Here is a 17,733-nt window from a genome sequence, read left to right as displayed (position 1 = left end):
TAGCACATTTCTATGTCAGGCACAACATTGTTCACCTTTGTTTATTACTTCATTAAACTGCTGTACTTAATGAGTGCTAGCAAGATTGAAGGTCTTTGATTGAACCCAGTGCACATTCTGCCATATGTATGCAGATTTGGAACAAGAGATCCAAACTGCTTACCTCTGTGGTGGTTGTGAGCAAATTGCCACTTTGGAGGCTCGAGTTAGAGCATTAGAGCAACAAATTGCAACACTGCAGTCGATCGACAATCTTGAAAGGAGTCTCTTGCTCACTGAGCAGGACCTAACATATAGTTTGAGGGGGGGAAACAGAACAGCAGCAGTATGTTAAGGCCACTAGCTGGGTGACAGTTCGAAAATCTAATGTGGGCAAAAGGAAAATGGAGGCTGATCTGAGGTTTATACATCCCAACAGATTCGCCAGATTGTATGAAGAAGATGGGAGTGTGAACTCTGGATTGGCAATCCTAGATGGGGCTGATCTCTCTAACAGCCAGGAGACCAGTTTCTCTAGTAGTGGTGGGGAGGAGAGCAGAGTCAGGCCTAAGCAGATTGTGGTTGTAGGGGAATCAAGCATTAGGAAAGTGGATAAGGTAAACTGTCATCTGGATCGCTAAATCCAAAGAGTTTGCAGTCTTCCTGGGGCCAGGGTTCACGTGTGGTTGATCGGGTAGACAAATTATTGGGTGGGGCTGGGCATGACCCAACTGTCTTAGTATATATTGATACTAATGACAAAATAAATGGTAGATGGAAGACCTTAAAGAGTGAGTTCAAGGATCTAGGTTCTATGGTTAAAGGGGACCCGTCACCCAAAAAAAAATACTCATAATCCTATTTCATCACATCAGTCAAGCAAAATGAATTTTAATTACACTATATAAATTATTTGAATCTTGTTTCCTTCAGTCTGGGAATTCATAATTATAGCAAGCAGGCAAGAGCCATTTTGTGGACACTGCTATTAAAGGGAAGCTGACACCAAAAAAACTTCTTTTAAAAAAATGATTTTTCATTTGAAGTTACCTATATGTCATGCTGACTGTTTTCTCCTTAAAGCTTTCTTTCACTTAATAAACCCAGTTCTGCATCCGACTGTGGCCGACTGTGGCAGCTAGACTCCTGCTTCCTGTCAGAATGTGAGCTCGATGATGTCACAAAGGGGGCGGAGCTTCCTCCTCCTCTCCGCTATATCTCTCTGGCGTCTGTGAACCATGTGTGCTTTAGTAACTGATTTGCTAAGTACTGTAACTTGGTCATCATTTATATAGTTTCTTTATTATTATATAATGAAGTATAAATGCATATTCATTCTCTTTCTCACAGTGTCACACTGTTTCGGTGACTTGCGGCTGCCGCTGCGGAACTGTTATGTCCTCCTCCTCCTGGGGCTTCTCCGATCCAGCCGGCAAGACTGTGGCAGCAGCTGAGGACAAACACAGGCCCCTGTCCTGGAGTCGGAAGGGCTCTCCTCCTGACGGGCGAGTTTTGGCGCAGAGAAGATGCGCACGGAACTAGCACGTCTCTTAGCGCCGAAGACAGTCTGCTCGCCGGGCCTTGATACATCACGCGGTGCACTGGGTGGAGGGCGGATGGATTTGGTGACGTCATTTGCGCGCTAAGAGACGTGCTAGTTCCGTGCGCATCTTCTCTGCGCCAACACTCGCCCGTCAGGAGGAGAGCCCTTCCGACTCCAGGACAGGGGCCTGTGTTTGTCCTCAGCTGCTGCCACAGTCTTGCCGGCTGGATCGGAGAAGCCCCAGGAGGAGGAGGACATAACAGTTCCGCAGCGGCAGCCGCAAGTCACCGAAACAGTGTGACACTGTGAGAAAGAGAATGAATATGCATTTATACTTCATTATATAATAATAAAGAAACTATATAACTGATGACCAAGTTACAGTACTTAGCAAATCAGTTACTAAAGCACACGTGGTTCACAGACGCCAGAGAGATATAGCGGAGAGGAGGGGGAAGCTCCGCCCCCTTTGTGACATCATCAAGCTCACATTCTGACAGGAAGCAGGAGTCTGGCTGCCACAGTCGGCCACAGTCGGATGCAGAACTGGGTTTATTAAGTGAAAGAAAGCTTTAAGGAGAAAACAGTCAGCATGACATATAGGTAACTTCAAATGAAGAATCATTTTTTTAAAAGAAGTTTTTTTGGTGTCAGCTTCTCTTTAAGGCAAGCCTTGCATCATCTCAGAATCTTGTTTGTGCACCAGAATGGGGGACCTGATGTCCATCCCCATGCCCTGGCTACACAATTAAACGGTGAAGAGAACAGTAGAATGTGGGAGAGCAATGATTTCTAGGAAGTGCTGAATGGAAAGTGAAAGTAATTGTCTGCGCCGTCTCTATGCCCAGGGCATAGAGGAGGGGCAGACAATATTTGATTGACAGCCGAGATGTTTAAATGAGCTTACAACAGCTATGAATGCTTTAATAAAAAATAGAAATTGGATTTGATGTTTAATTTGAAAAGGACTTTTATTATACAGCTTTGTGTGTCTGGTATGGTTCAGTATAGATCATTATATGTGAAGGTATGGAGGGGGGTGTGTGTGTATGGATGCTGGGTTTTCATTTGGAGGGGTTGGACTTGATGGACTTTGTTTTTTTCAACCCAATTTAATTATGTAACAGCAGAGAAATAGCTCTTTCTATTGCTCATAATTAAGCAACTCTGCTGCAGTCATGATTAATTAATGTGTTACACATACAGTAAATGGGAAGATAAACATCTTCAATTAAGATTTCCTGACTAATATGAAACGGCAAAGAAAACAAACTATACTGATTTGTATTTTATCTTTTGTATATAAACTGCTAAAAGCAGCCCCAGGCTGGTGACCACAGCATTGTTCATTACCCCCACTCTCCCCACAGCCCTCCTGTTATTATTACATAAGACACAGCCATAAGAACTTTAAACTGAGATCTCTGTATAAGGCACAACCCATAACTTTTCTTATAGCCTTTACAAAAAAATGCTATACTTCAACATTACAAACAGAAAATCTAAATGTATAGTGGTCCATTACAGGTTATGGTCGCTTAATATTTTAATTTTAATAGGGTATACACAAGGCCTTTACAGCCTTTCAGTGAAGAGGGCTTCTGTGAAATATAATCTTGTCCCCAAACCTATTCATATTATAATGTTCATATTTTACACAGAAAGGCATAGAAATGGTTTGGAGGACTGCATTAGTGATGTGCAGGACTTAAGGTGGCCATAGATGTAACAATTACGATCTTTGTGGGAAAAGATCTATCCAAGAAAGACCGTTTGTTTAAATACACACATGTAGAGCTGAATCATCAGATATAAAGGTAGAAACAATAGAATTCTACCTGTATCTGACGATTCAGCACTAACAATGGCCGATGTTTGGGTGCCTTCCCCAATCAATATTTTCCGTCCAGCAAGCTGATATCCAAGACTTCTTTTCCCACTATACATGCACCGAATATCATATGAAAATTTGTTTTGTACATTATCTAAAAATATCTAACAATACTATCCTGCTTCCCCCCACCCCCTTCGTCAACTGCAATAGACTTTAAATTAAACTTCTCTCAGAAATATAAGCTCTACTTATTTTAAGAAGCTCTTTAGCATATCCATTGTGGAAACCTATATTCGTATAAGGTAATATAAGAATAAAAGCACATTAAGTGCATTAAAGGTAACAACCAAAAAATAAATATTTATTCAAGTAATTAAAATATAATGTATTGCTGCCCTGCATTAATAAAATGTATGTGTTTGTTTTAGAAAGACTACTATAGTTTCTATGATTAGGCTGCTGTGTAGCCACTGGGCAGCCATTTAAGATGAAAAAGGAGAAAAGGCACAGATTACATCAGATAACAGATAAATTCTGTAATAGAATACAATGGCATTCTACAGAGTGCTTCTGTTATCTGCTGTGTGATCTGAGCCTTTAATGGTTGCCCCCATAGCTAGACAGCAGCTTGTTTATATCAACTACAGTAGCAGGCACGTTTCAGGGGCTGCTGCCGCCTGAGGCAGCAGACCCAATGCCGCCCCTCCTCCTGCTCCGCTCTTCTAACTACCAGCGTCGGAGCGGGTGGAGGAGGGGCCGCATCGCTAGTGCAGTGAGCGCTATTGCGCTCGCTGCGCTAAAAGAGCCGAATTTCCGTTTTAAAAAACGGAAATTCGGCTCTTAAAGTTACCAGAGGCGGCTTTTTGCCGCCTCTGGTAACTGGCCGCTCCGTGCCGCCTGAGGCAAGACTCTCACCTTGCCTCATGGCCGGAGCGGCCCTGTACAGTAGTATTTCTGAATCAAACACTAGTACAGGGAAACAGTACATTAACTTTAATACACTATAATTATTGGTGTTAATGTTCCTTTAAGCACTGCATTTTAAGTAGTCCAAAAACATGGTACAAAAGTGTCTTCCTTTCATGTATTGGTGCCAGTGCCTAGAAGTAGTAGTGGCCTAAAATAGACACCTGTCTTTCAATAAAGCAAGGAGACACATGAAAGACATGAAATTCAGCAGAAATCACACTGTAATGGCCGTGGTTAAATCTGTTGCAGGTTGTTGTCCTTAAGCCAATAAAATAATTCATATAAATTGTTTGTGACACAGTGCTTTCTGTAAGCCTTACTGCAGACTTGCTAAACTTTGATACATTAAAATCTAAATTATGACACATTTGTCAATACATTTCTTAGAAGCTTCAGAGAGATCCCACCACCTATTGCAGGGGTGCCCAAACTTTTTGCAACAAGGGCCAGGTTTGGTGAGGTGAAAATGTGTGAGGGCCGACCATTCAGCCCGACATTCTTTGAACCATTAACATTAAATTACAGGAATTGAGTAATCGTAGCAGTAATATTTGGGCACATTAGTGAAATGATCTGCCACTTGGTCTATACGGCTGCCTGTGTGCTAAAGGTGTTAGCAATAGACACGTACTTGCACGTAGGGACGCCATACTTCTATTGTAGCAGAGCGTCACTACGTGCCAGTACGTGTCTATTTCTAACACCTTCAGCACACAGGCAGCAGTATAGACCAAGTGGCAGATCATTTCACTAATGTGCCTAAATATTACTGCTATGGGATTCCTGATCGCACTCATAACGGAGGCGGAGGGCAGGTGTATATTTGAAAACAGGCCGCAATTGGCCCCCGGCCACACTTTGTACATGAGTGATTTAGACAGTCTACTTACTTATTGAGCTCCTATTTAAAAAGAATTATGAAAATGATGTGTGGGCTTCTGATTTAAAACAATATGTTATGAAACTTAACTATCCCTTAAATTGATTTGTGCTTCCATATTTTATTAGACAATTATGCTCTTTAGTGACTACAGATGCACTTCCTTTCAGAGCATCACCCCAAGACTAAAAGCACCAGCAGTCTGAAGTTATCATCACAGATGGAAAAAAACCTCATCCAATCTATTATGGTTCAATGGGGTGCAATATCCTTGGTTTGGCTCAATAATTATAATAAAGCATCCAGCATTCAACCTAAAAGGTGACATGGAGCCATGGGTTCTGGCCAGTTTATTCAGTAACCCCCAGTAAACCCCTAGTTTAGCACATTAGCAGTGCCAATCCTCTATAAGATTAATCACAAATGCATTTTAACCACAGTTCTACAAGTTCAGGCAAACATCCTTTGCTTCATTTCATTTGATTGTCTGGCAACAAGAGCTGGATTACCAAATAAGTGAATTCAGCAGGATCTAATAAGATGGTCTCATGTTCACATCAATGCCTGCAATAAGAATACATTTTTAAGTTCTGTTAATAGCATTAGCAGTTTCTAGGAAAAGATTATTTTCCTTTATTTTTTTTGTATTCATCAACATTTTCTGCAAGGAAGGTGGGGAGGTGTAAATTCGTTAGGACCCAAGCCCCTCCCCAACCACTGCAGTGACTCCAATCAATTACCTCTAGGCTGGTACTCTTTAAAAAGCCTACATAGTCAAACTTGGCACATACGCAGTAGAAGTTTTTGAAAAGTACAATATATGTGCAAAATCTATAGAATTTGATAAACATGCAGGAGGTCCCTGGATTTAATATATTGGTTTAAGCACTTAGCACAGGGTGATATTGTCCACTGGCAGTTTTAGTAGGCAAAGAAGAGCCTAAACATGGCCATGAACCACTATTAGTTACCTGGAACAAGTTAACGTGTTAAACAATTTTTTTTTACAGATAAGCAATAAAAAAGTAAAGTTAGTAAAAAAAAAAAAAAGTTAGTGGCTGGTCTAAAATAACTAACAGTACTTTATACCTGTTCTCTAAATACAAGTCTGCATGAAAGATTTTAATGATCCCCCCAAGTCTAACACATAATGGCATAAGAAACATCTTGTCCGCCATTAGAAAAAAAGCTGGCAGAAAAACCACTAGCATCCCTCCTCCGAGGGAAGTGACAAGAATGAAAAAGATCCACCTGTCATTGCACAAGGGATGGATTTTGGCCAGAAAAACAATTTTGTGTACACTTTCTAGTCTCTTCTGCAGCAAAACATTTTTGAACCATTAGCCTTAAACATCACCCTTACCAGATTAAGCCATATTAGGTAAGAGAACACAGCCAACCACAACACCAAGTTTTTTTGTTTGTTTTTTTGGGTGAGATGGAAAGATAGAGGCATTCTTAATTGTGAAAATTTTTCTGATTTAAAAAATAACTGAAATGTATTAATCATTGTAAAAAAAAATAGTTTAGTATAAGTAAATTATATTAAGGAAAAAAGAGCTAAGTTTGTGTTGTACGCTATGAGTGAACAACACATAAAATAAACATAATAAAAATACATATAATGAAAATCTGGCAGTAAACAACAGTGACAGAAAGGTTGCTGTGAAAGGTCAGACAACCCAGGAGTATAAAAGGACCCCAGACAGGATCCCGATTTAAACATTGTAACATTTTTGTATACCACCAAGGAAGCCAGTTCCATCATCCATCTGGTTAATTACTTTGTGCTTTAAGTATAACTGCCCCTTTAAAACATTGTAACATAGGATACTCCTTCAGGACAGAAATAGCTTACTACTCAGCAGTAAATTATTCTTTCTTCTCACCTTTCACACTACCCAGCAATTTCATGCACAGGCGCTTTCACTACAGAGACCTGGCAGATACTTTCAAATGAGTTTTATAACAACATAAATGCTATTTAATAATCAAACGACAATGGTGTGTAAGAGTGTAAGATCGAGTGAGGAACCTACTAGACAGGGATATTAGACAGCAGACCCAGCAACTATTGCAGCAAAGAGTGTCAAGTAGGGGACCAGCACAATCCAGAATCTTTGTGTAAATCAAAGCAGACAATCATCCTTAAAACTGGTAAGATGAAGGAATACTAAAAAAAGGCTGCTGGGTCAGTTACTTCTAGCTATGCACCTCATTCGATCAGTCATACCATGATTTTGGCAATTAAAGATGCCACCCAAAAATTCCTATCCACTGCTGGAAGTGACAACTGCTGCTGGTAAAATGCTTACATTGCATAATCACCCATAAATGTAATAAGAATGCATTTTTACACCAGTGTTTTCACTGCAGTAATTCTCACTACCTACAATGGAAAGGTATTTGCAGGTGTTTTGTCACTGTAAAAAAACACCTTGTCTGTTATTGCTCTAAGTATACATTGTAGTCATTAAAAAGGCAAAGGAAGTTGCTTTCAGGTTGCTGAACTAAACATAGTATAATCGTTATTTCACAAGTTCCAATGAGTTAAGATGATGATACCATGTTTCTTGTAACATACCATACAAAGGATGAGGTGCTTAGTAGGTTCAAAAAATAACCTCTATATATACACATATAAACCTTTCATATGAATTGGCCTAAAAGTTTTAATTTAGGCCAATTTTGAGGTACATTGTTATTATTTTCTGAATACTACTACCATTATTGCAAGTTGTCTGTAACAGGATAACACAGATATGCGCCAGTGATGTGGTTATGCTTATTTCTTTTCTAATTATTTATTTTATGCTTATTTCTTTTCTTCTGATGTCTGGGTTCAGGCAAATTATTTGCAGAAACGGAGGGATTTTCTCCAGTTGTTTGTTTATGAACTCACGTGCTGCTTCTGCAATGGTTTGCCTGAACCAGGACCCACAAAGTTTCATAAAAGTACCAGCTCTGTGGGAAATCTAATAATCAACCCTGCAAGAACAAAATAATGGAGCAGCCTCTATTTCCTTGTTTGCCCCGTTTGGCTCTAAAACCATAGCTATTTTGAGATTACAACAATATGTTGAGCACAAGTCCAACTGACTGAATTCATGTTGAACGAGGATGGTATACTACCCCATTAGCAGCTGTTTTACTGTCCGTCATCATTCAAGGGAATATACTGGGCCCTTAGCCGTGGAAGTTTGATGTTTACATATTGTTATTAGTAGGCTAACCAGACAGGATTTTTTTAAGTTCAGGGACTGCAACTGCTGCCCATTTCCCAAATCACTGAAAAACCATTTTAGTAGTGACTGATAATTGGTTATCCGGAACAAAATAAAACAGACATAATAAAGCATGAAATAACATGATATGGGTACTGTCATTTATTGGTGCTGGCCTGCCCCGTGATGGTAAGGTCAGACAGATGCTTGGTACACTATAGTACACCAGGAGTTCTAGTCATCACTAGACTGGAACCCAGTATTCTTATTCCAAAATCTGCACCAACTGCAATACCTACAGCACCTGCATGGCATACTAAAACCAGTTTAATCTATCTGTACATAAACCACTTAGGTTGCTGATGAGGCCCATTCACAATGTTGGCTCTGACTGATCAAATATGATGCACATGAAGATTCCATAAAACTGCAGCAGTGCTTTGATGCAATGCAGCAATGCAATACCTATTTAAAGTGGATTTTCACCATGCTACTTACATAACCTATTCATATTCACAACTTTTTGAAGCACTGTTTTTCTAAGACATTGCATAATGTGGATTCCATTAAAAAAAATATTTTTTTTTTCCCAGAAACTATGTGAGGAAACATATGACAGAGTTTTGAAGGAAATACAAAGGCTGTACAGGAAATGTATTCATTCATCTTATATCTCTGTCCATTATTATGGTTAACCAAGGTTAAAAAATAAAAAGATATTTTAGCAAGTAGATTGAACAGGTTATGCATGTATATAGTAGGGAAATTATACCATATTAAGTGACATAAAGCACTGTTTACAGTCACTTTTTCTATAAACATGGGCCCCATGGGCATAGATACTAATGTAATGAATAGCCTTATATTTCTGAATATGTGTTTATTCATTATAGTGCGAATATGGATTACTCTGAAGACAGAGACATTTTACCCAAGGGCCCTAATAAAACAGTGCCCTCTGGTGGCAAAATTATCAGAAAAAAAAGTATAGAGAGCTGTTTCCACACCAGGAGGTGCCAGACAATAGTATGCATTTTGGCACTAAAACTGTGTGTGCCTGCACGTGGGATGACCAAAGGATCCAGCTGCAGGTAAGTGTCTTATTCCAGCATAGGCGTGGATTCTCTCTGCATTTTTTCAGCCTGTGTGACATAAGCCAGAAACTCAAAATAATGAGACTATGAAGATTTTCATTCATCCAGGTCATAGTATATCTAGTATAGGTCAATCTAAAAACAACTGGACTTGCTGAGTAATCAATGAAGACGTTTCACTACTCATCCGAGCAGCTTCTTCAGTTCAACTGACTGGTGTGGGAAGTTCTCGGCATATAAACTCTTCCACTAATCCATTTACAATGGCACATTGTAACTCTTCAAAGAGGTGACATCTGAAGAAACTCACAGAGGTGTTGATTCTGTGTAGTTGTGATAGGATTATCCAATGTGTCATGCAACTCCTAGATACAAGTGTTACTTGTGAGAGTTGCATGAATGGATGTGTGAAGTGTTCTGAATCCGCCGGGGTACAGATGTTAGAACAGCATTGTATGTAGCAGACAGGTGGTGTCGAAGGCCCCCACCTCTGTTCAGAGATGGTCTCTCCACCTTGACATGAATCGCCTCTTTCACGCCTCGTTCAAACCAGCGGTCTTCTTTATCCAAGATTTGGACCTTGCTGTCTTCAAAGGAGTGTCCCTTGTCTTTTAAGTGTAGAAAGACAGCTGAGTTTTGCCCTGTAGAGTTCTCCCTCCTGTGCTGAGCCATTCGCTTGGAGAGCAGTTGTTTTGTCTCCCCAATGTATAGATCTGTGCACTTCTCGCTACACTGGACTCCGTATACCACATTGCCTTGTTTTTCTTTTGGTGTTTGATCCTTTGGGTGTACCAGTTTTTGTCTCAGTGTGTTGCTAGGTTTGAAAAACACAGGGACATGGTGTTTGTTGAAAATCCTCCTGAGTTTCTCTGACACTCCAGCTACATATGGGATGACTATGTTTCGCCTACTATGTGTCTCCGGGCGGTTATTTCTATTGGTGTTTCTGTTGGGCTTGGTTGCTGCTGTTTTGACAAAGGCCCAGTCTGGGTACCACACGCTTTCAAAGCTCCTCCGAGATGTTTTTGCTCTTTGTCTTTGGACTCTGTATCAGTTGCCACACATTCCGCCCGGTGGTGCAGGGTTCGAATGACACCCAGTTTGTGTTCCAGTGGATGGTGGGAATCAAACAACAGATATTGATCCGTATGAGTGGGTTTCCTGTATACTTCCGTCTTCAAGTTACCTCCCTCTTGGATACATATCAAATAGTCCAAAAAAGCAAGTTTGTTCTCATGGACATCTTCCCTTGTGAACTTGATGTTATTGTCCACTGAGTTAATGTGTTCTGTGAAGGCCGCCACTTCATTGGATCTGATTTTAACCCAAGTATCATCCACATATCTGAACCAGTGAGTCGGTGTAGTTCCCTGGAAAGTAAGTAAGGCCCTCCTTTCCACTTCCTCCATGTACAAGTTTGCTACAATGGGAGAGACTGGAGAACCCATTGCACAGCCATGTTTCTGTCTATAAAAAAGGTTCTTGTACTTGAAGTATGTGGTGTTAAGGCACAAATCTAGCAACAAACAAACTTGGTTGGGACTGAGCTTCGTTCTGCTGCTGAGGGTGTTATGTTGCAGTCGATTTCTTACAGTCTCAATCGCCTCTGTAGTAGGTATACATGTGAACAAAGAAGTGACATCATATGATACCATTGTTTCTTCTGCCTCTAGTGTAACGCCGTGAATCTTGGTTACAAACTCTTTGGCATTCTGGATATGATGCACTGTATTGCCTACCAACGGGGCTAAGATGTTAGCCAAGAATTTTGCAATGCTGTATGTCACTGAATTTATGCTGCTGACAATGGGTCTTAGTGGGGCTCCTTCCTTGTGTATCTTGGGGAGTCCGTATAAGCATGGTGTGGCTTCCCTGGGATACAGACGGTGGTATAAAATTCGATCAATGGCTTTCTCCTTCTCAAGTTGTTGTAGGCAACCGATCACCTTTTTCTTGTAACCACTGGTTGGGTCTTTCCCTAAGGGTTCATATGTATTGCTATCACTGAGCAGAGTGGTTATCTTGCAGTCATAGTCAGTTGTGTTGAGCACAACTGTGCATCTCCCTTTATCTGCTGGCAGGATAGTGATGTTCGGGTCCTTAATCAGAGAGCTGAGTGCTCTCCTCTCTTCTGTAGTAAGGTTAGAGGGAGGTGTTCTGGCACTTGACAAAGCAGCTGACACTTTTAGCCGGAGTTGTCTGCTACATACAATGCTGTTCTAACATCTGTACCCCGGCGGATTCAGAACACTTCCCACAACCATTCATGCAACTCTCACAAGTAACACCTGTATCTAGGAGTTGCATGACACATTGGATAATCCTATCACAACTACACAGAATCAACACCTCTGTGAGTTTCTTCAGATGTCACCTCTTTGAAGAGTTACAATGTGCCATTGTAAATGGATTAGTGGAAGAGTTTATATGCCGAGAACTTCCCACACCAGTCAGTTGAACTGAAGAAGCTGCTCGGATGAGTAGTGAAACGTCTTCATTGATTACTCAGCAAGTCCAGTTTTTTTTAGATTGACCTATACTAGATATCAAAATAATGAGGACAATTCCAGTTCTCTTATATGCATTTACTGTATACTATAAACGTGTGTAATCTAAGCTTACTTACTTGTTTGTGCGATGTTAATGGTTTCCTGTCTTAATTTCAACTCAGAAATAAACGAGAACATAATTCTTAGCAACTTTTCAATATACTTCCAATACAATTTTTTTTATGCTTCTTATGTTATTTGCAGGGTCAGACTGGGCCCTGGTGGTGCCCCCCCCAGGTCTCTGATCTACTTCACTCGACACACTGAATTTACACGAGCTCGGGGTAGGTCTGGTGGCTGCGGGACTTGTATGGGGGTGTGGGATGCGGTGGGGACAGCTTGGGGGGTGCGGGGGCCCCTGCAGCCACCAGTCTGACCCTGGTTGATGATTAACAGATTCGTCTTTGTGGGTAACTAAAAAGACTTTTGCAACATTGTTTAAAAGTAATAATCAGGAGTTAGGCAAATTCTGTTTTCAATAGCAATGTTTTTACACTACTAACATTTTTTAATAAATATTTATTGGAAAGTTGCTTAGAATTAGTTTTCTTTTATTAGGCAATTGTGTGGGGGAGTTGACTGGCTGCATTTAACATACTGGGGCTCATTTATAAACTGGGCAAATTTGCACAAGTACAACCTATTTAACAGGATTTTAAATCTAAAGAATACATGATTATTAAATGTATATATATATGTTTTTCCCACTAAAATACAAGAGAAACCATTAGGACAAATGCCCTATATTTACCATTTAAGGACAACAGATGCCAAAGAATGCAGATTCCATGTTCTGCACAAATTCTGAGCAGTGGAGGAAAGGAGGACGCTTTCAAAAATACTGTTACAGAATTAGAGGAAAAGTAGTTGTTGTTGTAGTAAAAAAAGAACAATGTATAGCTTTGCTAGGTAAACTTAAAAGTTTTTGCATTATTTTGCTGCATGGTTTGCTGACCTCCTGCATGGACACCAAAGCAACCCTAGTAATCATAAATAAATGGCGCTGTTGTGTGGTGGATTATAACTGGGGACTTGAGAGTGGCAGCTCAGGCCCCTAAAGATATTCCCAATAAGTAGCACACAGAGCAGCAGAGTGCCAGATGCCCAATCTCATTTACAACAATAGTAACTGTGTAGTAGCTAGTAACTATTTTATCTGATAATGGTCAAACATGTAGGGTACATTGCAATGGTGTGTGGGAACACAGGGACTTTGAAAATAACCAAGGAGGCCAATTACTTTACTACTGCCTGTAAATGCAAGCATTAACAAAAAATATGTACCATAAGAAATAAATGAGCTTATTTTTGATGAATTAAAAATACAAGAAGGTAAACCCTACACAAGAAGGTTTCCTTTAAAGGGGTTGTTCACATTTAAATCAATGTTTAGTATGATGTAGAGAGTGATATTCTGAGACAATTTGCAATTGGTTTTAATTTCTAATCATTTGTTTGTTTTAGTTATTTAGCTTTTTATTCAGCAGCTCTCCAGTTTGCAATTTTAGCAATCTGGTTGCTAGTATCCAAATTACCCTAGCAACCATGCACTGATATGAATAAGAGACTGGAATATGAATAGGAAAGGCCTGAATAGAAAGATGAGTAATAAAAAGTAGCAATAACAATACATTTCTAGCCTTACAGTGACCCCATTAGAATGCTGGAAAGAGTCAGAAGAAGAGGGCAAATAATTCAAAAACTATAAAAAAAGAAAAAACGAAGGCCAATTGAAAAATTGCACAGAATTAGCCATTTCTATAAAATACTAAAAGTTAACTTAAAGGTGAACCACCCCTTTAAATATAAAAATAATTAGAAATTAGGGGGGTCATAAACAGGTCTGTATGCATTATTCAAGTATAAATAAAAATGACTACTGCAAAAGACAAATAATAATAATACAGTAGTAACAATAAATAACTACTGTAATATAAACCACATTGCTATAACCTTTGCACTTAGATATATGCGTAACAGATAAAACAAGGAGGCCCTCCAGGGGCATTACAATGAAAACTTTTTGTTTAGGTGCAACTTATATACATATATATTGTCAGCAAGGTAAGTGCATATTCCCAGATAGCATGCAGAGAGCCCTTGTGCCAGTAGGGAGAGGATGCTTATCTACTCAGTGCTGCCCTCCCTGCCTTCCCTAACACCCAGCCCTATCTCTATCCAGCCCAGATCCATCTCATCAATGGCTTTTTCCAACAGAGCGTCAGGGGCTTGTGCCCTATGCTAGCATGCTCCCATCCTTCCGCACCTGGGCTACAAACACACACACCTATTCTGAGCCGAGCTGCTCTGGAACTGCTATGTTTCACACGTGTTTACAGCTGCTAACACACATCGTGACCTCACACATACATATGTGGGTACATTTAGGTGATGCACCGGCGCATTCCCACACACAATGTATTAGCACATCACTCCTATGCCATACACCAGCACATTGCTGCTCCCGTCCGTTCATCTCATAAATTGCCGCATTTGTGTCCCTGCATAAAATCCCAGCCCGTACTATCTCAGCAAAATCCATACCATATACATTTTATTATTCCAGCCCCTCGCTCTGCACATTCCACAACACCCTGCGCTACCCTTAGAACCTACACGTACAAATCAATGCTTAATCAGTTACGTGCAATCCTCTCCCGCTTTATTTCCCCCTTACCCTATCCTGGTCCCTGGGTCACTCCCTCTCCATCTCTCACCGTCTCTCCGCCTGAACCACTGCCCGACCCCCGAACCGTCTCATACGCATGTGCGACGAAGGAGTGGGGGTGGGAGAGAAAGCAGGGAATCACATTGCGCAGCGGCGCTTCTGGCGGGTACAGAGGGGCTAGGGTTGGTATGGCAACGGGCGCCATCTTGTGGTTGGCATTCACTCTAAAATGATTTTAGTCAAATGCATTCATAAAAAGATCAAGCTGGGATTTTATTCTTCATAAAGCGCATAATGTGTTGTCATAAACCCTATGCTATACATTTCACTTCATTAAAATAGTTTTAACTAAATGTTATGTTTTTAAGTTATACCCTGGCATTATTAACATGTTTATAAAGATATTTCACAATGTACAAATGAGGAGGGATCAATTATAATCATTAGGTAAAACAAATTAGCAGCCTTACACATTATAATTACTAGATCACTTGAAAATTCAGGGACACTTTAGAAATCCATCTTGAGGGGATACATTGATTATAATTTACTTGCAATTTGAATGCAATTTACATGCATTTATTAGACATGTCCACAGGCCCGGAATGGCAATCTGTGGGTTCTGGCAAATGCCAGAGGTGCTGCTATAAGGTCCCATAGAAAGTCAGTATTTAGTGGGCTGGTGGGGACTGTTTGAGCCTCTGTGTGGGCTTATTGGGTCTCTGTGTACCTGAAATGCCAGGGTCTATTTTGACTCTCAGTCCAGGCCTGCATGATGTCCATCAATGTGGAAGAGAACTGGTAACCCTGTTAATAGGGTTGCCACCTGGCTGGTATTTTACCGGCCTGACCGGTAAAAATTATACTTGACCCCAATGTTATTAATAGGGAAACAATCTAAATATATAGGAAGGCTGGTATTTTTTCCAAAAAAGGTGGCAACCCTAGTTTGGGATGAACTATGACCCACCTACAGTAGGTTGCTAGCCATGTTCACTGCCAACTCAACCACTCATTGACCCAGGTCTGGACTGAGGGTCAAAATAGGCCCTGGCATTTCAAGTACACAGAGGCCCAATCAGCCCACACAGAGGCCCAAACAGTCCACTAGCCCACTAAATACTGACTTTCTATGGCACCTTATAGCAGCCCCTCTGGCATTTTCCAGAACCCGCAGATTGCCAGATCGGGCCTGCCCGGACCCACCCTGCTCTGTCCCAACCCAACTTTCAATAGTGGACCAGACTGCTGCTGTTTAGATAGTTGCAGCCACACGCTCTGGTCATGTTAGAGCACTGAGTTGAAGAAATTTCAACATAAAAGTCATTAACATCCAGTCCTGCCCACTCATTTCTTTTATACATCCATATACATTTTATATCCAATACACCCTAGCAGCACACCCCAATTGTGCTTCTTCCTCCTCTGGATACTTCTGTGGATTTATGGTGCAACATTAATGTTTTAAATGGCAGGGTAAGCAAAGGGTTCAGATGCAAACAGGGCTGCCATCAGGGGGGGACACAGGGGGGACAGTTGTTCTGGGCCCGGTGTAATATAAGTACTAAGGGGGATCTAGGAAGCCACCAAAGTTACCCATAGCTGCAGAGGGAGGCGAAGCCAAAGCTGCCAAGGGGAAACAAAGCCAAAGTTGCCAAAGGGAAATGAAGCCGAAGCCGCCAAATAGAAGCAAAGCCAAAGGAAACCAAAGCTGAAGCCACGGAAGAGAATAAAGATGGTGCCGTTGCTAAGGAGGAAGAAGACCAATCAGCAAACTTTAAGGCTAGGGCCAGACAATGAAGACTATTGCCGCTGCCCACTCCTTGTCTTCTGAAGGCAGGGCAGAGCGAAATGCAAAATGTTGCGTTTCTGCTGAATCCACCATGTCTGCCTGCACCCAAGCAAAGATCATGCTTCTGGGTGAAGGTAGAGCAGGAGCGGAGGAGCCCGCGGGAAACACTGGCCGAGATCCACAATCATCTGTCCCTAACCTAAAGGTAAGTTCCGCTGAACACCAATGGTCTTTTTTTTCCTTTAAAAACTTGTGGGGTGCCCTAGCCACCAATGGTTTTTTTTTTTTAACTTGCAGGGGGTACCCTGGTCATTAATGGGTGTTTAGAACTCATGTTTTAGCGCTTATGTCTGTGTGGCTTTTTTACTGTTGTGTGGGAGTGCGGGGGGTTTGGGGCGGGCCTGTTGTAGGGGTGTGTGAGGGTCTGGGGTGGGGTCTGGGGGCAGGGTCCATGGTGGGATGGGAGGGGCCCAGAAACATTTGTCGTAACATTTGTTTATTAATGACCTGGAGGTGGGCATTGAAAGTACTGTTTCTATTTTTGCAGATGATACTAAATTGTGCAGAACTATAGGTTCCATGCAGGATGCTGCCACTTTGCCAGGGGCGTAACTACAGAGGAAGCAGACCCTGCGGCTGCAGGGGGGCCCAAGAGGCATAGGGGGCCCCATAAGGCTCTAATTAATTAGGAATTTTAATATATATTGTTAATAAAGGCCAACCACTGGATATTTTGGGAGCCCTAAAATTATTTTGCTGTGGGGCCCAGTAACATCTCGTTACGCCACTGCACTTTGCAGAGTGATTTGTCTAAATTGGAAAACTGGGCAGCAAACTGGAAAATGAGGTTCAATGTTGATAAATGCAAGGTTATGCACTTTGGCAAAAATAATATAAATGCAAGTTATACACTAAATGGCAGTGTGTTGGGAGTTTCCTTAAATGAGAAGGATCTAGGGGTCTTTGTAGATAACACGTTGTCTAATTCTGGGCAGTGTCATTCTGTGGCTACTAAAGCAAATAAAGTTCTGTCTTGCATAAAAAAGGGCATTAACTCAAGAGATGAAATCATAATTATGCCTCTTTATAGGCCCCTGGTAAGGCCTCATCTGGAGTATGCAGTGCAGTTTTGGACTCCAGTCCTTTAGAGGGATATAAATGAGCTGGAGAGAGTGCAGAGACGTGCAACTAAACTGGTTAG

At 41.1% G+C, this 17,733-nt stretch overlaps 1 protein-coding gene across 3 annotated transcripts in view; it reads right to left on the bottom strand.

The window, feature by feature from the left end:
- LOC108712994 (talin-2) overlaps positions 1 to 14,960 on the bottom strand; it is a 116,151-nt gene extending 101,191 nt beyond the window's left edge. For 2 of the 3 annotated variants that reach the window (XM_041588376.1, XM_018255611.1), the window contains exon 1: positions 14,790 to 14,960. In XM_041588376.1, coding sequence (XP_041444310.1) covers positions 14,790 to 14,945 — 156 coding nt within the window. In that variant the 5' untranslated portion in view covers positions 14,946 to 14,960. Of the gene's footprint in view, positions 1 to 14,749 lie in introns of all 3 variants that reach the window. The other variant, XM_041588377.1, reaches the window with a different exon arrangement.
- Positions 14,961 to 17,733: the final 2,773 nt, after the last annotated feature.

The sequence above is a fragment of the Xenopus laevis genome, chromosome 3S (genome assembly GCF_017654675.1).
Source record: "Xenopus laevis strain J_2021 chromosome 3S, Xenopus_laevis_v10.1, whole genome shotgun sequence".
Taxonomy (NCBI): Eukaryota; Metazoa; Chordata; class Amphibia; order Anura; family Pipidae; genus Xenopus; species Xenopus laevis.
This window is presented reverse-complemented; position numbering and strand designations above follow the sequence as displayed.